Source organism: Amphiura filiformis, unplaced genomic scaffold, assembly GCF_039555335.1.
Source record: "Amphiura filiformis unplaced genomic scaffold, Afil_fr2py scaffold_38, whole genome shotgun sequence".
In the NCBI taxonomy this organism is placed as follows: domain Eukaryota; kingdom Metazoa; phylum Echinodermata; class Ophiuroidea; order Amphilepidida; family Amphiuridae; genus Amphiura; species Amphiura filiformis.
The window spans coordinates 434,799-456,372 of NW_027305502.1; the positions used below are offsets into that span (position 1 = coordinate 434,799).

The 21,574-nt window shown below is 37.6% G+C and overlaps 1 protein-coding gene across 1 annotated transcript in view; it reads left to right on the forward strand.

The window, feature by feature from the left end:
- The window catches only part of LOC140144075 (neuroendocrine convertase 1-like), a 59,859-nt gene that overhangs the window by 12,173 nt on the left and 26,112 nt on the right, over window positions 1-21,574 (forward strand). Inside the window, exon 5 of the mRNA XM_072165912.1 lies at window positions 18,612-18,726. Coding sequence (XP_072022013.1) covers window positions 18,612-18,726 — 115 coding nt within the window. The remainder of the gene's footprint in view (window positions 1-18,611; window positions 18,727-21,574) is intronic.

Genomic DNA, 21,574 nt, shown 5'->3' on the forward strand with positions numbered 1-21,574 from the left:
ACATTGACTTGTGTAGTATGAAGGAATAGGGATCAAGGATGTGACGGGGCTCAAATAAAGAGATGAAGATCAAGGATGTGACTGGGCTATAGCATAGAATGGCAGATGTTAACATTGACTAGTAGTAGTAACATGAAGAAATAAAGATCAAGGACGTAACGGGTCTCAAATGAAGAGATGAAGATCATGGATATAACTGGACTATAGTATAGATTTACAGATGCTTACAGTAACTAGTGTAATATGAAGGAATAGGGATCAAGGATATGACGGGGCTCAAATAAAGAGATGAAGATGTGACTGGGCCATAGTATAGAATGGCAGATGTTAACATTGACTAGTAGTATGAAGAAATAGGGATCAAGGATGTGACGGGTCTCAAATGATGAGATGAAGATCAAGGATGGAACTGGGCTATAGTATAGAATTGCATATGTTAACATTGACTAGTATAGTATGAAGAAATAGGGATCAAGGATGTGACGGGTATCAAATGATGAGATAAAGATCAAGGATGTGACTGGGATGTAGTATAGAATTGCATATGTTAACATTGACTACTGTAGTATGAAGAAATAGGGATCAAGGATGTGACGGGTCTCAAATGATATGATGAAGATCAAGGATGTAACTGGGCTATAGTATTGCACATGTTAACATTGAATAGTGTAGTATGAAAAAATAGGGATCAAGGATGTGACGGGTATCAAATGATGAGATGAAGATCAAGGATGGAACTTGGTTATAGTATAGAATTGCATATGTTAACATTGACTAGTGTAGTATGAAGAAATAGGGATCAAGGATGTGGCGGGGCTCAAATGATGAGATGAAGATCAAGGATGTGACTGGGCTATAGTATAGAATTACATATGTTAACATTGACTAGTGTATATAGTATGAAGAAATAAGGATCAAGGATGTGACGGGGCTCAAATGATAAGATGAAGATCAAGGATGTGACTTGGCTATAGTATAGAATTGCATATGTTAACATTGACTAGTGTAGTATGAAGAAATAGGGATCAAGGATGTGGCGGGGCTCAAATGATGAGATGAAGATCAAGGATGTGACTGGGCTATAGTATAGAATTGCATATGTTAACATTGAATAGTGTTTATAGTATGAAGAAATAGGGATCAAGGATGTGACGGGTCTCAAAAGATGAGATGAAGATCAAGGATGTGACTGGGCTGTAGTATAGAATTGCACATGTTAACATTGACTAGTGTAGTATGAAGAAATAGGGATCAAGGATGTGACGGGTCTCAAATGATGAGATGAAGATCAAGGATGGAACTGGGCTATAATATAGAATTGCATATGTTAACATTGAAAAGTGTTTATAGTATGAAGAAATAAGGGATCAAGGATGTGACGGGTCTCAAATGATGAGATGAAGATCAAGGATGGAACTGGGCTATAGTATAGAATTACATGTGTTAACATTGAATAGTGTTTATAGTATGAAGAAATAGGGATCAAGGATGTGACGGGTCTCAAATGATGAGATGAAGCTCAAGGATGGAACTGGGCTATAGCATAGAATTGCACATGTTAACATTGAATAGTGTATATAGGATGAAGAAATAGGGATCAAGGATGTGATGGGGCTCAAATGATGAGATGAAGATCAAGGATGGAACTGGGCTATAGTATAGAATTGCACATGTTAACATTGACTAGTGTAGTATGAAGAAATAGGGATCAAGGATGTGACGGGTCTCAAATGATATGATGAAGATCAAGGATGTAACTGGGCTATAGTATTGTACATGTTAACATTGAATAGTGTAGTATGAAAAAATAGGGATCAAGGATGTGACGGGTATCAAATGATGAGATGAAGATCAAGGATGGAACTTGGTTATAGTATAGAATTGCATATGTTAACATTGACTAGTGTAGTATGAAGAAATAGGGATAAAGGATGGGGCGGGGCTCAAATGATGAGATGAAGATCAAGGATGTGACTGGGCTATAGTATAGAATTACATATGTTAACATTGACTAGTGTATATAGTATGAAGAAATAAGGATCAAGGATGTGACGGGTCTCAAAAGATGAGATGAAGATCAAGGATGTGACTGGGCTGTAGTATAGAATTGCACATGTTAACATTGACTAGTGTAGTATGAAGAAATAGGGATCAAGGATGTGACGGGTCTCAAATGATGAGATGAAGATCAAGGATGGAACTGGGCTATAATATAGAATTGCATATGTTAACATTGAATAGTGTTTATAGTATGAAGAAATAGGGATCAAGGATGTGACGGGTCTCAAATGATGAGATGAAGATCAAGGATGGAACTGGGCTATAGTATAGAATTACATATGTTAACATTGAATAGTGTTTATAGTATGAAGAAATAGGGATCAAGGATGTGACGGGTCTCAAATGATATGATGAAGATCAAGGATGGAACTGGGCTATAGTATAGAATTGCACATGTTAACATAATGGCCGCAACACATAGTGGCGTACGTGAAGGACAAAATACGTCTCCGAGCAAAACGTTTTTGAAGGATATGCTACTAGTAACTGAGTCGATACTCGTCCATTGTTATCTCTCAGTGGCCCAATTCCATTTGAAATTGAAGTTTAAGGTTCAAACTATTACACTGTACCTTTAATAGTAAATAAAAAATAACTATTATAGTATAATAGCTAGCTCTAAACCAGTACGCCACTATGTGAAACGGAAAGTTTGAAAAATCACTCTACGCCACTATGTGTTGCGACCGACGCATTGAATAGTGTATATAGTATGAAGAAATAGGGATCAAGGATGTGACGGGTATCAAATGATGGGATGAAGATCAAGGATGTGACTGGGCTATAGTATAGAATTACATATTATGTTAACATTGAATAGTGTATATAGTATGAAGAAATAGGGATCAAGGATGTGACGGGTCTCAAATGATGAGATGAAGATCAAGGATGTAACTGGGCTATAGTATAGAATTGCATATGTTAACATTGACTAGTGTAGTATGAAGAAATATGGATCAAGGATGTGACGGGTCTCAAATGATGAGATGAAGATCAAGGATGTAACTGGGCTATAGGATAGAATTACATATGTTACCATTGACTAGTGTAGTATGAAGAAATAGGGATCAAGGATGTGACGGGTCTCAAATGATGAGATGAAGATCAAGGATGTAACTGGGCTATAGTATAGAATTGCATATGTTACCATTGACTAGTGTAGTATGAAGAAATAGGGATCAATGATGTGACGGGTCTCAAATGATATGATGAAGATCAAGGATGGAACTGGGCTATAGCATAGAATTGCATAATTATGTTAACATTGACTAGTGTAGTATGGAGAAATAGGGATCAAGGATGTGACGGGTCACAAATGATGAGATGAAGATCAAGGATGGAATTCGGCTATAGTATAGGATTACATATATTAACATTGAATAGTGTTTATAGTATGAAGAAATAGGGATCAACTACTTTTACTAAGGTGACGCAACTCAAGTTCAAGAACATGAGGCGTTGTGACTGAAAGAGTTACAACTGGAGTTATAATACACAATTATTTAACAGATCCCACAAGTCTCTGCCATTCAGTGCGGTTTTGCGCTACTCTGAAGGCGTCCTTGATTGTCAAGTTAATGGTGTTGAGATCGCCTATGAGCTGAGCTAGATATGTGCGGCGAAGTGCTCCACCACGGCGATAGGCTTCTGTGGCCTGATTGTTAGGATGGAGAATGATGGAAAGTGGCAGTTCCGGTCTCCTTATTGCGTGGCCCACAAGCCGTAGCCTGTTGCGCGTGAGTGTCAATGTCGCAGGTGCAACTTTTGCCCGGGCATACAGATTGTCGTTTGATAGGCGATCTGGAAAATGCACTCAAGGCAGTAGCGCATCAGGGCACGGTGAGAAGCGTCAACAGAATTGCCCAATGTGTCTGTGATAACCAAAGCTTCACAGCTGTATAGGAGAACCGATTCGACAGTGGACTTGAAGAGTTGCATTTTGGCGCCATCGCTGGCCGTACTATTCCACACAGTGGTAAGTCGCCGAGCTGCGACCCATGCAACCTGTCTCCTTCGCTGGAAAGCACTAGTGTTATCTGCCACGTTACAGCCTAAGTAATTAAAGTCATCGCAGACCATCAGGGTGGTACCCGATGTTGTGTGAATGTCCATGTGAGGAGTGTCGCCAATAAACATGACTTTTGTTTTACTGGCATTAAGGCGAAGGCCAACTTTGCGGATGCTGACTCGAAACGTTGCAATTGGCGCTGGGCAGCCTCTCCACTATCTGCAAGCAGTGCGGCATCATCGGCGTATGCGAGAGCAGGGATTCTAATAGCAGGGTGTCGTGTGGACATGCGCCTTCTCACAGTGTAGCCGTCGTCGGGTTTAAGAGATGTGCGCATTATGTAGTCCATGACGATGACAAATAAGTAAGGGGCTAGAGTGTCTCCCTGAAGTACTCCCGATGTTGTGTCGAATTCGTCGGTGTAGCCCGATGATGTGCGGACGCGTGCAGCGATGTCTGTGTATAGGGACATAATTGCATTGATGAAAGACGCAGGAGTGTTGTAGAAAGCCAGGATGGCTTTTAAGGCTTCTCGATCAACACAGTCAAAGGCCTTGGAAAAGTCTACAAAAATCACCACTAGACTTCGTTTCCTAGACTGGCATGCATCAATTGACATACGTAGACTCATGATTTGCTCAACTGTACTCCGTTGAGGGATCAAGGATGTGACGGGTATCAAATGATGAGATGAAGATCAAGGATGTGACTGGGCTATAGTATAGAATTACATATGTTAACATTGAATAGTGTATATAGTATGAAGAAATAGGGATCAAGGATGTGACGTGTCTCAAATGATGAGATGAAGATCAAGGATGGAACTGGGCTATAGTATAGAATTGCACATGTTAACATTGAATAGTGTTTATAGTATGAAGAAATAGGGATCAAGGATGTGACGGGTCTCAAATGATGAGATGAAGATCAAGGATGGAACTGGGCTATAGTATAGAATTACATATGTTAACATTGAATAGTGTTTATAGTATGAGGAAATAGGGATCAAGGATGTGACGGGTCTCAAATGATATGATGAAGATCAAGGATGGAACTGGGCTATAGTATAGAATTGCACATGTTAACATAATGGCCGCAACACATAGTGGCGTACGTGAAGGACAAAATACGTCTCCGAGCAAAACGTTTTTGAAGGATATGCTACTAGTAACTGAGTCGATACTCGTCCATTGTTATCTCTCAGTGGCCCAATTCCATTTGAAATTGAAGTTTAAGGTTCAAACTATTACACTGTACCTTTAATAGTAAATAAAAAATAACTATTATAGTATAATAGCTAGCTCTAAACCAGTACGCCACTATGTGAAACGGAAAGTTTGAAAAATCACTCTACGCCACTATGTGTTGCGACCGACGCATTGAATAGTGTATATAGTATGAAGAAATAGGGATCAAGGATGTGACGGGTATCAAATGATGGGATGAAGATCAAGGATGTGACTGGGCTATAGTATAGAATTACATATTATGTTAACATTGAATAGTGTATATAGTATGAAGAAATAGGGATCAAGGATGTGACGGGTCTCAAATGATGAGATGAAGATCAAGGATGTAACTGGGCTATAGTATAGAATTGCATATGTTAACATTGACTAGTGTAGTATGAAGAAATAGGGATCAAGGATGTGACGGGTCTCAAATGATGAGATGAAGATCAAGGATGTAACTGGGCTATAGGATAGAATTGCATATGTTACCATTGACTAGTGTAGTATGAAGAAATAGGGATCAAGGATGTGACGGGTCTCAAATGATGAGATGAAGATCAAGGATGTAACTGGGCTATAGTATAGAATTGCATATGTTACCATTGACTAGTGTAGTATGAAGAAATAGGGATCAATGATGTGACGGGTCTCAAATGATATGATGAAGATCAAGGATGGAACTGGGCTATAGCATAGAATTGCATAATTATGTTAACGTTGACTAGTGTAGTATGGAGAAATAGGGATCAAGGATGTGACGGGTCACAAATGATGAGATGAAGATCAAGGATGGAATTCGGCTATAGTATAGGATTACATATATTAACATTGAATAGTGTTTATAGTATGAAGAAATAGGGATCAACTACTTTTACTAAGGTGACGCAACTCAAGTTCAAGAACATGAGGCGTTGTGACTGAAAGAGTTATAATACACAATTATTTAACAGATCCCACAAGTCTCTGCCATTCAGTGCGGTTTTGCGCTACTCTGAAGGCGTCCTTGATTGTCAAGTTAATGGTGTTGAGATCGCCTATGAGCTGAGCTAGATATGTGCGGCGAAGTGCTCCACCACGGCGATAGGCTTCTGTGGCCTGATTGTTAGGATGGAGAATGATGGAAAGTGGCAGTTCCGGTCTCCTTATTGCGTGGCCCACAAGCCGTAGCCTGTTGCGCGTGAGTGTCAATGGCGCAGGTGCAACGTTTGCCCGGGCATACAGATTGTCGTTTGATAGGCGATCTGGAAAATGCACTCCAAGGCAGTAGCGCATCAGGGCACGGTGAGAAGCGTCAACAGAATTGCCCAATGTGTCTGTGATAACCAAAGCTTCACAGCTGTATAGGAGAACCGATTCGACAGTGGACTTGAAGAGTTGCATTTTGGCGCCATCGCTGGCCGTACTATTCCACACAGTGGTAAGTCGCCGAGCTGCGACCCATGCAACCTGTCTCCTTCGCTGGAAAGCACTAGTGTTATCTGCCACGTTACAGCCTAAGTAATTAAAGTCATCGCAGACCATCAGGGTGGTACCCGATGTTGTGTGAATGTCCATGTGAGGAGTGTCGCCAATAAACATGACTTTTGTTTTACTGGCATTAAGGCGAAGGCCAACTTTTGCGGATGCTGACTCGAAACGTTGCAATTGGCGCTGGGCAGCCTCTCCACTATCTGCAAGCAGTGCGGCATCATCGGCGTATGCGAGAGCAGGGATTCTAATAGCAGGGTGTCGTGTGGACATGCGCCTTCTCACAGTGTAGCCGTCGTCGGGTTTAAGAGATGTGCGCATTATGTAGTCCATGACGATGACAAATAAGTAAGGGGCTATAGTGTCTCCCTGAAGTACTCCCGATGTTGTGTCGAATTCGTCGGTGTAGCCCGATGATGTGCGGACGCGTGCAGCGGTGTCTGTGTATAGGGACATAATTGCATTGATGAAAGACGCAGGAGTGTTGTAGAAAGCCAGGATGGCTTTTAAGGCTTCTCGATCAACACAGTCAAAGGCCTTGGAAAAGTCTACAAAATCACCACTAGACTTCGTTTCCTAGACTGGCATGCATCAATTGACATACGTAGACTCATGATTTGCTCAACTGTACTCCGTTGAGGGATCAAGGATGTGACGGGTATCAAATGATGAGATGAAGATCAAGGATGTGACTGGGCTATAGTATAGAATTACATATGTTAACATTGAATAGTGTATATAGTATGAAGAAATAGGGATCAATGATGTGACGGGTCTCAAATGATGAGATGAAGATCAAGGATGGAATTGGGCTACTTTATAGAATTACAGATGTTAACATTGACTAGTGTAGTATGAAGAAATAGAGATCAAGGATGTGATGGGTCACAAATGATGAGATGAAGATCAAGGATGTGACTGGGCTATAGTATATAATTGCATGTGTTAACATTGACTAGTGTAGTATGAAGAAATATGGATCAAGGATGTGACGGGTCTCAAATGATGAGATGAAGATCAAGGATGGAATTGGGCTATAGTATAGGATTACATATGTTAACATTGAATAGTGTTTATAGTATGAAGAAATAGGGATCAAGGATGTGACGGGTATCAAATGATGAGATGAAGATCAAGGATGAATTGGGCTATAGTATAGAATTGCATATGTTAACATTGAATAGTGTATATAGTATGAAGAAATAGGGATCAAGGATGTGACGTGTCTCAAATGATGAGATGAAGATCAAGGATGGAACTGGGCTATAGTATAGAATTACATATGTTAACATTGAATAGTGTATATAGTATGAAGAAATAGGGATCAAGGATGTGACGGGTCTCAAATGATGAGATGATGATCAAGGATGGAACTGCATGGGCTACAGTATAGAATTGCATATGGTAACATTGAATAGTGTATATAGTATGAAGAAATAGGGATCAAGGATGTGACGGATATCAAATGATGAGATGATGATCAAGGATGGAACTGGGCTATAGTATAGAATTACATATGTTAACATTGACTAGTGTAGTATGAAGAAATAGGGATCAAGGATGTGACGGATATCAAATGATGAGATGAAGATCAAGGATGGAATTGGGCTATAGTATAGAATTGCATATGTTAACATTGAATAGTGTAGTATGAAGAAATAGGGATCAAGGATGTGACGGATATCAAATGATGAGATGAAGATCAAGGATGGAACTGGGCTATAGTATAGAATTGCATATGTTAACATTGACTAGTGTAGTATGAAGAAATAGGGATCAAGGATGTGACGGGTCTCAAATGATATGATGAAGATCAAGGATGGAACTGGGCTATAGTATAGAATTGCATATGTTAACATTGACTAGTGTAGTATGAAGAAATAGGGATCAAGGATGTGACGGATATCAAATGATGAGATGATGATCAAGGATGGAACTGGGCTATAGTATAGAATTGCACATGTTAACATTGAAAAGTGTAGTGTGAAGAAATAGGGATCAAGGATGTGGCGGGGCTCAAATGATGAGATGATGATCAAGGATGGAACTGGGCTATAGTATAGAATTGCATATGTTAACATTGACTAGTGTAGTATGAAGAAATAGGGATCAAGGATGTGACGGGTCTCAAATGATGAGATGAAGATCAAGGATGGAACTGGGCTATAGTATAGAATTGCATATGTTAACATTGAATAGTGTAGTATGAAGAAATAGGGATCAAGGATGTGACGGATATCAAATGATGAGATGATGATCAAGGATGGAACTGGGCTATAGTATAGAATTGCACATGTTAACATTGAAAAGTGTAGTGTGAAGAAATAGGGATCAAGGATGTGGCGGGTCTCAAATGATGAGATGATGATCAAGGATGGAACTGGGCTATAGTATAGAATTGCATATGTTAACATTGACTAGTGTAGTATGAAGAAATAGGGATCAAGGATGTGACGGGTCTCAAATGATGAGATGAAGATCAAGGATGGAACTGGGCTATAGTATAGAATTACATATGTTAACATTGAATAGTGTATAGTATGAAGAAATAGGGATCAATGATGTGACGGGTATCAAATGATGAGATGAAGATCAAGGATGTAACTGGGCTACAGTATAGAATTGCATATGGTAACATTGAATAGTGTATATAGTATGAAGATCAAGGATGGAACTGGGCTATAGTATAGAATTGCATATGTTAACATTGAATAGTGTAGTATGAAGAAATAGGGATCAAGGATGTGACGGGTCTCAAATGATGAGATGAAGATCAAGGATGTGACTGGGCTATAGTGCATATGTTAACATTGACTAGTGTAGTATGAAGAAATAGGAATCAAGGATGTGACGGGTCTCAAATGATGAGATGAAGATCAAGGATGGAATTGGGCTATAGTATAGAATTGCATATGTTAACTTTGCCTAGTGTAGTATGAAGAAATAGGGATCAAGGATGTGACGGGTCTCAAATGATGAGATGAAGATCAAGGATGGAACTGGGCTATAGTATAGAATTGCACATGTTAACATTGACTAGTGTATTATGAAGAAATAGGGATCAAGGATGTGACGGGTCTCAAATGATGAGATGAAGATCAAGGATGGAATTGGGCTATAGTATAGAATTGCATATATATGTTAACATTGAATAGTGTATATAGTATGAAGAAATAGGGATCAAGGATGTGTCGGATATCAAATGATTAGATGAAGATCAAGGATGGAATTGGGCTATAGTATAGAATTGCACATGTCAACATTGAATAGTGTATATAGTATGAAGTAATAGGGATCAAGGATGTGTCGGATATCAAATAATGAGATGAAGATCAAGGATGTGACTGGGCTATAGTATAGAATTGCATATGTTAACATTGAATAGTGTAGTATGAGGAAATAGGGATCAAGGATGTGACGGGTCTCAAATGATGAGATGAAGATCAAGGATGGAACTGAGCTATAGTATAGAATTGCATATGTTAACATTGACTAGTGTAGTATGAAGAAATAGGGATCAAGGATGTGGCGGGGCGCGCTCAAATAAAGAAATGAAGATCAAGGATGTGACTGGGCTATAGTATAGAATTGCACATGTTAACATTGAATAGTGTATATCTCCGCGCCAATAAAGTATCCTTACACTTGGAAAAATAATCACAATTTCAAAACTGAACAATATTGGGGTAAATTTGTTTTTTTAATAGATGCACTAGCTAATCTTGCACATTATGACACCTCATTGAATCCAATGTGACCTCAAGAAGTAAAGTTACAAACAATTGAATAGACGAAGGTCCAGTTTTAAACGTGACAAACTGGCCTATACAAAGCGCAAAAAAGATTCCAACAAGCGCAACAAAGAGACAACACAGTTTCTTCAATGAAGCGTTATTTAAAGCAGTTTTTATTTCAGTTTTTACTTTTCTGTACTTTTCATAACTTTCATTTTATTTGTCAGTTCTTTAGTTTCAGTTTTCTTTTGTTCCTTTTGTTTTAAATTAAAGCCAAACGCATAAATTAGCCATTCACCAATCTCAAACCAGATGTCTAGTCTGTGGAGTTTTGAATAGGCCAGTTTGTCACTTTCAAAACTGGACCTTCGTCTAATCAAATGCTTGTAACTTTGCTTCTTGAGGTCACATTGGATTCAATGTGGTGTCATAATGTGCAGGAATAGCTAGTGCATCTATTAAGAAAACAAATTTACCCCAATATTGTTCAGTTTGGGAATTGTGATTATTTTTCCAACTGTAAGGATACTTTATTGGCGCAGTATAGTATGAAGAAATAGGGATCAAGGATGTGACGGGTCTCAAATGATGAGATGAAGATCAAGGATGGAACTGGGCTATAGTATAGAATTGCATATGTTTACATTGAATAGTGTAGTATGAAGAAATAGGGATCAAGGATGTGACGGGTCTCAAATGATGGGATGAAGATCAAGGATGGAATTGGGCTATAGTATAGAATTGCATATGTTAACATTGACTAGTGTAGTATGAAGAAATAGGGATCAAGGATGTGACGGGTCTTAAATTATGAGATGAAGATCAAGGATGGAACTGGGCTATAGTATAGAATTGCACATGTTAACATTGACTAGTGTAGTATGAAGAAATAGGGATCAAGGATGTGACGGGTCTCAAATGATGAGATGAAGATCAAGGATGGAATTGGGCTATAGTATAGAATTGCACATGTTAACATTGAATAGTGTATATAGTATGAAGAAATAGGGATCAAGGATGTGTCGGATATCAAATGATGAGATGAAGATCAAGGATGGAACTGGGCTCATAGTATAGAATTGCACATGTTCGCATTGAATAGTGTAGTATGAAGAAATAGGTATCAAGGATGTGACGGGTCTCAAATGATGAGATGAAGATCAAGGAAGGAATTGGGCTATAGTATAGAATTGCATATGTTAACTTTGCCTAGTGTAGTATGAAGAAATAGGGATCAAGGATGTGACGGGTCTCAAATGATGAGATGAAGATCAAGGATGGAATTGGGCTATAGTATAGAATTGCACATGTTAACATTGAATAGTGTATATAGTATGAAGAAATAGGGATCAAGGATGTGTCGGATATCAAATAATGAGATGAAGATCAGGGATGTGACTGGGCTATAGTATCTAAATCTAAACAAATACTCAATAAAATCGCAAAAGCGACATCTAATTGAGAAGAAAAATGGCCTACGACGAAAACACAAATACTTTTACGAGAATACAGATTAAACAGTATAGAATTAGTATAGAATTGCATATGTTAACATTGAATAGTGTAGTATGAAAAAATAGGGATCAAGGATGTGGCGGGGCGCGCTCAAATAAAGAAATGAAGATCAAGGATGTGACTGGGCTATAGTATACAAATAATGAATGTTTATGAGTGCAATGGTAAGAATATTTTCATGAGTTGAAAAATGGAATGTTCCATTCAACGAAGCGAAGCTGAGTTGAATGGAACATTCCATTTTTCAACGAATGAAAATATTCTTTCCATTGCACGAATGAAAAACATTCATTATTTGTTTTATATAACATCTAAATAGATCTTTGTTATTTGATTTGTTGATTGTAATGGCTTTGCAGGAGTTAAAATATTGTACGAATCGTAGACAAATATGGCTTTTTTTAGCAATACATTCTTGTATCACCCAAAAATAAGCTATTCAAAAGTATTATTTTAAGGGTCTATTATTATTTATACCAGGCGTTTGCTACGTAGTAAAATAGAATTTAAGCTTACCTAGTCCTAGCCACCGGGCCTAACCAATGCGTATTGTAAGCTTACCTTTTCACTTTTCTTGTTTTCTACTTTTTCTTTCCCCAAAGAAAAACAATTCGGAATATGGCTATTCGCGGCTTTCCTTGTAGATGTGGATTATATTTCTTCAAAAATATTCATCCAGAATTGCCGCAAATTAAGTTTGTTGTTTTAAATAGCCCGTAACACGGTAGGGCCTATGCTATGCATACTGTTCGCCGATCGGACTGAAAAAAACACACCGTGTATTAAATCTAGCCGTGCAATAGAACGTACGGAATATAACGAAAATGCACAGTGCATATAACGAAAATGCACGGCGCATATAACCAAATTCCACGGTAGTGACGTAGGCCGTAAAATAGTTTATTTATTGAATGACATGTGACCAACAATCAACCAATCAAATGACAAGGATCTACTTAGGTGTTATATAATATAGAATTGCACATGTTAACATTGAATAGTGTATATAGTATGAAGAAATAGGGATCAAGGATGTGTCGGATATCAAATGATGAGATGAAGATCAAGGATGGAACTGGGCTCATAGTATAGAATTGCACATGTTAGCATTGAATAGTGTAGTATGAAGAAATAGGGATCAAGGATGTGGCGGGGCTCAAGTAAAGAGATGAAGATCAAGGATGGAATTGGGCTATAGTATAGAATTGCACATGTTAACATTGACTAGTGTAGTATGAAGAAATAGGGATCAAGGATGTGACGGGTCTCAAATGATGAGATGAAGATCAAGGATGGAACTGGGCTATAGTATAGAATTGTACATGTTAACATTGAATAGTGTATATAGTATGAAGAAATAGGGATCAAGGATGTGTCGGGTATCAAAATAATGATGAGATGAAGATCAAGGATGTGACGGGTCTCAAATGATGGGATGAAGATCAAGGATGGAATTGGGCTATAGTATAGAATTGCATATGTTAACTTTGCCTAGTGTAGTACGAAGAAATAGGGATCAAGGATGTGTCGGATATCAAATAATGAGATGAAGATCAAGGATGTGACTGGGCTATAGTATCTAAATCTAAACAAATACTCAATAAAATCGCAAAAGCGACATCTAATTGAGAAGAAAAATGACCTACGACGAAAACACAAATACTTTTACGAGAATACAGATTAAACAGTATAGAATTAGTATAGAATTGCATATGTTAACATTGAATAGTGTAGTATGAAGAAATAGGGATCAAGGATGTGACGGATCTCAAATGATGAGATGAAGATCAAGGATGTGACTGGGCTATAGTATCTAAATCTAAACAAATACTCAATAAAATCGCAAAAGCGACATCTAATTGAGAAGAAAAATGGCCTACGACGAAAACACAAATACTTTTACGAGAATACAGATTAAACAGTATAGAATTAGTATAGAATTGCATATGTTAACATTGACTAGTGTAGTATGAAGAAATAGGGATCAAGGATGTGGCGTGCGCGCTCAAATAAAGAAATGAAGATCAAGGATGTGACTGGGCTATAGTAGAGAATTGCACATGTTAACATTGAATAGTGTATATAGTATGAAGAAATAGGGATCAAGGATGTGTCGGATATCAAATGATGAGATGAAGATCAAGGATGGAACTGGGCTCATAGTATAGAATTGCACATGTTAGCATTGAATAGTGTAGTATGAAGAAATAGGGATCAAGGATGTGGCGGGGCTCAAGTAAAGAGATGAAGATCAAGGATGGAATTGGGCTATAGTATAGAATTGCACATGTTAACATTGACTAGTGTAGTATGAAGAAATAGGGATCAAGGATGTGACGGGTCTCAAATGATGAGATGAAGATCAAGGATGGAACTGGGCTATAGTATAGAATTGTACATGTTAACATTGAATAGTGTATATAGTATGAAGAAATAGGGATCAAGGATGTGTCGGGTATCAAAATAATGATGAGATGAAGATCAAGGATGTGACGGGTCTCAAATGATGGGATGAAGATCAAGGATGGAATTGGGCTATAGTATAGAATTGCACATGTTAACTTTGCCTAGTGTAGTACGAAGAAATAGGGATCAAGGATGTGTCGGATATCAAATAATGAGATGAAGATCAAGGATGTGACTGGGCTATAGTATCTAAATCTAAACAAATACTCAATAAAATCGCAAAAGCGACATCTAATTGAGAAGAAAAATGGCCTACGACGAAAACACAAATACTTTTACGAGAATACAGATTAAACAGTATAGAATTAGTATAGAATTGCATATGTTAACATTGACTAGTGTAGTATGAAAAAATAGGGATCAAGGATGTGGCGGGGCGCGCTCAAATAAAGAAATGAAGATCAAGGATGTGACTGGGCTATAGTAGAGAATTGCACATGTTAACATTGAATAGTGTATATAGTATGAAGAAATAGGGATCAAGGATGTGTCGGATATCAAATGATGAGATGAAGATCAAGGATGGAACTGGGCTCATAGTATAGAATTGCACATTTTAGCATTGAATAGTGTAGTATGAAGAAATAGGGATCAAGGATGTGGCGGGGCTCAAGTAAAGAGATGAAGATCAAGGATGGAATTGGGCTATAGTATAGAATTGCACATGTTAACATTGACTAGTGTAGTATGAAGAAATAGGGATCAAGGATGTGACGGGTCTCAAATGATGAGATGAAGATCAAGGATGGAACTGGGCTATAGTATAGAATTGTACATGTTAACATTGAATAGTGTATATAGTATAAAGAAATAGGGATCAAGGATGTGTCGGGTATCAAAATAATGATGAGATGAAGATCAAGGATGTGACGGGTCTCAAATGATGGGATGAAGATCAAGGATGGAATTGGGCTATAGTAGAGAATTGCACATGTTAACATTGAATAGTGTATATAGTATGAAGAAATAGGGATCAAGGATGTGTCGGATATCAAATGATGAGATGAAGATCAAGGATGGAACTGGGCTCATAGTATAGAATTGCACATGTTAGCATTGAATAGTGTAGTATGAAGAAATATGGATCAAGGATGTGGCGGGGCTCAAGTAAAGAGATGAAGATCAAGGATGGAATTGGGCTATTATATAGAATTGCACATGTTAACATTGACTAGTGTAGTATGAAGAAATAGGGATCAAGGATGTGACGGGTCTCAAATGATGAGATGAAGATCAAGGATGGAATTGGGCTATAGTATAGAATTGCACATGTTAACATTGAATAGTGTACATAGTATGAAGAAATAGGGATCAAGGATGTGACGGGTCTCAAATGATGAGATGAAGATCAAGGATGGAATTGGGCTATAGTATAGAATTGCACATGTTAATATTGAATAGTGTATATAGTATGAAGAAATAGGGATCAAGGATGTGTCGGATATCCAATGATGAGATGAAGATCATGGATGGAATTGGGCTATAGTATAGAATTGCACATGTTAACATTGAATAGTGTATATAGTATGAAGAAATAGGGATCAAGGATGTGTCGGATATCAAATAATGAGATGAAGATCAAGGATGTGACTGGGCTATAGTATCTAAATCTAAACAAATACTCAAAAAAATCGCAAAAGCGACATCTAATTGAGAAGAAAAATGGCAAACGACGAAAACACAAATACTTTTACGAGAATACAGATTAAGCAGTATAGAATTAGTATAGAATTGCATATGTTAACATTGAATAGTGTAGTATGAAGAAATAGGGATCAAGGATGTGACGGATCTCAAATGATGAGATGAAGATCAAGGATGGAACTGGGCTATAGTATAGAATTGCATATGTTAACATTGAATAGTGTATATAGTATGAAGAAATAGGGATCAAGGATGTGGCGGGGCGCGCTCAAATAAAGAAATGAAGATCAAGGATGTGACTGGGCTATAGTATAGAATTGCGCATGTTAACATTGAATAGTGTATATAGTATGAAGAAATAGGGATCAAGGATGTGTCGGATATCAAATGATGAGATGAAGATCAAGGATGGAACTGGGCTCATAGTATAGAATTGCACATGTTAGCATTGAATAGTATAGTGTGAAGAAATAGGGATCAAGGATGTGGCGGGGCTCAAGTAAAGAGATGAAGATCAAGGATGGAATTGGGCTATAGTATAGAATTGCACATGTTAACATTGAATAGTGTATATAGTATGAAGAAATAGGGATCAGGGATGTGACTGGGCTATAGTATAGAATTGCATATGTTAACATTGACTAGTGTAGTATGAAGAAATAGGGATCAAGGATGTGTCGGATATCAAATGATGAGATGAAGATCAAGGATAGAACTGGGCTATAGTATAGAATTGCACATGTTAACATTGAATAGTGTATGTAGTATGAAGAAATAGAGATCAAGGATGTGACGGGTCGCTAATGACGGAGATGAAGATCAAGGATGTAACTGGGCTATAGTATAGAATTGCATATATTAACATTGAATAGTGTATGTAGTATGAAGAAATAGGGATCAAGGATGTGTCGGATATCAAATGATGAGATGATGATCAAGGATGGAACTGGGCTCATAGTATAGAATTTCATATGTTAACATTGAATAGTGTTTATAGTATGAAGAAATAGGGATCAAGGATGTGACGGGTCTCAAATGATGAGATGAAGATCAAGGATGGAACTGGGCTATAGTATAGAATTACATATGTTAACATTGAATAGTATATAGTATGAAGAAATAGGGATCAAGGATGTGACGGGTCTCAAATAAAGAGATGAAAATCAAGGATATGACTGGAGTTTAGGTCATACACCACTAATAGTCCTGTGCGATGCATGGAAATACGACGAGTAACTATTTGTTTACATGGCATCTGAAAAGACTGCTTTAAAATCACCGGAATTGATCAAGTTATATAACCAAAAAAGTATATTTTGGGGTTTGATACTTCGAAATGGTATATTTTCTCTTATCATATGACATTTTTGTTGTAATATTAACCAAATTCATCCGCAAGGCATCAGCTTTTAGCAAATATTCGGCCTACCATATTATAACTTTCAGTTTCGAGGGCGCACTGCCATTTTAAGGTGATTACGGTTCAGTGCGTTAAAGCAAGAAAAGTCTCAGGTCAACCAATGTTGAGGTTTTTGATCATTAGGCATCTAAATCATATATTTTCACTTGATATTAGCAGCGTTTAACTGTGAGAATTTTGAATATGAGAAAATTAATCATTTTCCCATTTAAAACCATGTAATGGATAATAAGTGGCGTTGAACCTTTTAAAGGGATTTTATTTTTATTTCTTGTCATTCAGCTGTCCCTGGATGGATGGTTGTAGCACCACCACCATTATATTTTTTTTCATTCAGAGGGGACGCTTTGTCGTAACTTACTATTTTAATACATAGTGTGGCATCATTTTGCAGCTAACAGAATTCTCTTCACCTTAATTTCAATCTCATTTCTTTTAATCCTGTGGCCACATGAATGAACCTGATATTCCACACAGCATAGACTCTATGCACACAGACACTAATCTGAGAAAAATCAAGTTTTTACTCAGCAGTGCATGAACGTATGTGTGAAAAATAATACTGCCCTCTATAGCTAAAAGGTTTGGTTATCTAGGCTGTTGGGTTTTTAGCAAAGATAGATATAGTGTTACTCTGCACGTCCATGACTACAACTCAAAAATTGTGAAATTGTGGGATATCAGGTTTATGCATGGGGGCCACAGAAGGCACGTATCCAGCATTATCCGTCTGGGGGAACCTCAGTATCGTCCCTATTTTTACACTCCCTCTCCTCCGTTTTCCTTTTCGCCCCCCCCCTGCCCTTCCTCCCTTTCCCTTCTCTTTCCCTCTCCTTCCCATTTCATTCCATTCTCATTCTCTCTTCTCTGGGCTTCCTCTTCTTTTTCTCTTTTCTCCCCTTCTTCTCGTCCCCATTCTCCATTTCGCCGTCCCCATTTTAGGTGTCCACCACCCCCCCCCCACCCCCCGCTGGCTACGCTCCCCGCCACAGAATTATTTGTGCTTAAAGTTAAACTAGTGGGGACTTTATATCATGTGTTTATATCTTTTATACTCATTTTAGGACTGGAATACACAAACGATGACTTAGTACGAAACTACGACAAGGAGGCTAGCTATAATTATAATGCCAACATTAATGACCCACTTCCTGAGTACGATGAAACCGATTTCAACAAGTAGGTGGGGCCCGAAAATACAACATATTTTTCTAAACATATATATATATATATATATAAAAGTAACTAACCCACCTTAAAAATGGTCATTATTCAAAAAGGGACTATTGTATTGCAAATCTGTAAAATGCGTTTGAAGCAGAATTTATTTCTGCGCATTTTGACATCTCATTTGATACGATAGCCCAGAAAACAATAAAACACCGGTCAATTTAATGTAGTGAGGTCCAGGTTGCACTTACAAACAATACAAAAACATATATGATTACACAGATTTCCTTCCATTATACTAAATACAAAATCAATACAATTTACGGCAACTTTCAAATCTTGGGTTTCATTGATTTAAATGTACGATGTGACGTCAATACTTAATCAATAATATTGCTACAAATGAGGTGTCAAAATGTGTGGAAAAGAATTCTGCTTCCAACGGATTTTACAGTTTGTAATACAATCGCCCGTTTTTGAATAATGGTCATTATTTAAGGGGGGTTAGTTACTTTTTTTTGAGATGTTTAGTATGTTTATGTAGAGCATATCACCAACTATCTTGAGTGTCTTAAAACAATATGTACGGAGATATGAAACCTAGACTCTTGAAAACTGACTTTCAATTCTGTGAAAAATTGGGTGCTTTTGTGGGGAAATAGTCAAAAGGAGCCCAATTCGTGTTATTTGAGGGCATTTGTCTCTGCTGAAAGTGAGAGGGCATCACTTTACCAAATTTTTTGAAAATTCGCCTAAAACGCAGTCGCCTGTCACCATCAGACAGGGCACAGCGACAACGCCTGGTAAATAATTCATCGCTGTTTTGACAAACTGTCGTATGACGAAAAATACAGTTTTGAGAAAATCGCATTTTAAGTTTTTCCAATTTTTGAAGACCCACTGGAGAGCCCCAAAGTAAAATATGTTTATTATTATCAAAGAATATAATCAATAATATATCTGTCTTTGTTCTCAACATAATACAAACTTTTTATTCATTCACTAATTAGAAGTAATTAATTTGCAAACTCATTCGACAGTGTGCCAAAATAATGCACAATTTGACAACCTATGTATTAATAATGATAATAATAGGCAACTGCAGTTACACGGTGGCCTATGGCGACGTATCATGATACGACTGTTAGTCATAATGTCAGAATGACGTTTTAGGGGGGTTACATAAAAACCATGTCGTATCACACTAATTAGTGCCATATTTCATTAACTAATTACATTTATGTCTCAAAACTCTGCGAATATATAGAGTTTCATTCACAGATTTTGAAAGTTTAGATAACTCATTTTGCCCTAAAATCGTCATACGACAGTATGTCAAAACAGCGACGAATTATATTGTACAGGCAGGGAAACTAAATCAATACACGTGTATCTTCTATGGAAAACGATACACGTGCATTGATTTTCAGACAATAGATCTTGGGATACCGGGGTAGAAAATGATAAATATCTCTCTCCATTTTTGGTTTCTAAAGAACCCAATTAAAAGGCTTACACTTGAATATATGTGTTGAAAGAACATGATAATTTTAAGTGAGCGTATTGACCTTCACTACAGACTGTATCAAAAACAAATACGTGGATTCTGGTCTCTACCGGAAACCAGTTTGTCCGGAATACCTTCCCGTAATGGAATATACGTATTGCATAACAGTGAAAGACTGTCTCGGCTGACGACTCTCTTACATACCAAAGTGAAACCACTGGAAATTCCCCCAACTATAATTATTTATATCACTTCTACCTTATTACATCAACGGAACTTTCTCACATCATTCAATACAATGGTCACATTGAGACATAACTATGATATGTCCCGTGGATGTAATAAGGTAGAAGTGATAGAAATAATTATAGCTGAGGGAATTTCCAGTTTTTTCACTTTGGTTAAGAGAGAGAAGGGACCGTTTCTCTTGGCAGATCTGAGTTAGAATGTGAATGTAGGCTTTCTATGTATTGGAAGTAAATGTGCTTAAAGACAGATGTACCTGTGTACCAGTTTGCATAGCCAATGGTGTGCTATTAAGGCAGCAACGAAACAGATCTTGAGTACACAAAAGTGCTCATCCCAAAGGGATTAATATTCTTCTGTCAACTTGCTGGAGTGTGGTTAATAAACAACACAACTGTCAATAAAGTGGATCAGTGCAAGAAAAAGCCTATTTTCCGGAAGATTTGAGTGCTTGGTATTAAAAGCAATAGCATTTTGGGAATTAGCATCTGCGCGAGGATTTTATACGCAAAGGACATATAATTCCAGTGTGCAGTAGACTTTGATGAATATATGGATATACATCAGTCGTCCAGAACATTGAGTGCAACAGAACTTTGTAATCAACAAGAAGAAGACTACCAGTTTAAGTAGTAGTTATTAGTGCGATTGTATGTGCCTTTATCATGTTTATTGTTCATGTATACAATCATCAATCATATTTGATTTTTCATTAAAGATTTAGATATCAATAACTTAGTTAATCAAATAGTGCATGTGTTTTTCGTTGTGCATTCGTGTGAGGAATGGGAAAATGTGATTTTGGCCTTGAGCATGTTGAGTCATTACGGCTCGTAACAATGGCAATTAATAAATTTGTATAATTATGCACTTTTAGACCGCAAATTGCGCAAAATGGCGACGCCCAGAAAAATGAAAGCGCACTCTCTATTATTATTGAAACTTGTAAATGTGAGTATAGAAACCGCACATCGTACAAGATGGCGCGCGCCAGCCAGTATTACTGTACGTGTCGGCTTAGGTTAATCATGGTGTTATTATTTAAATTGTATTACTTAAATTTGTTATAAGAAAAATATGAAATGGTTAAAATGCAATTTGGTT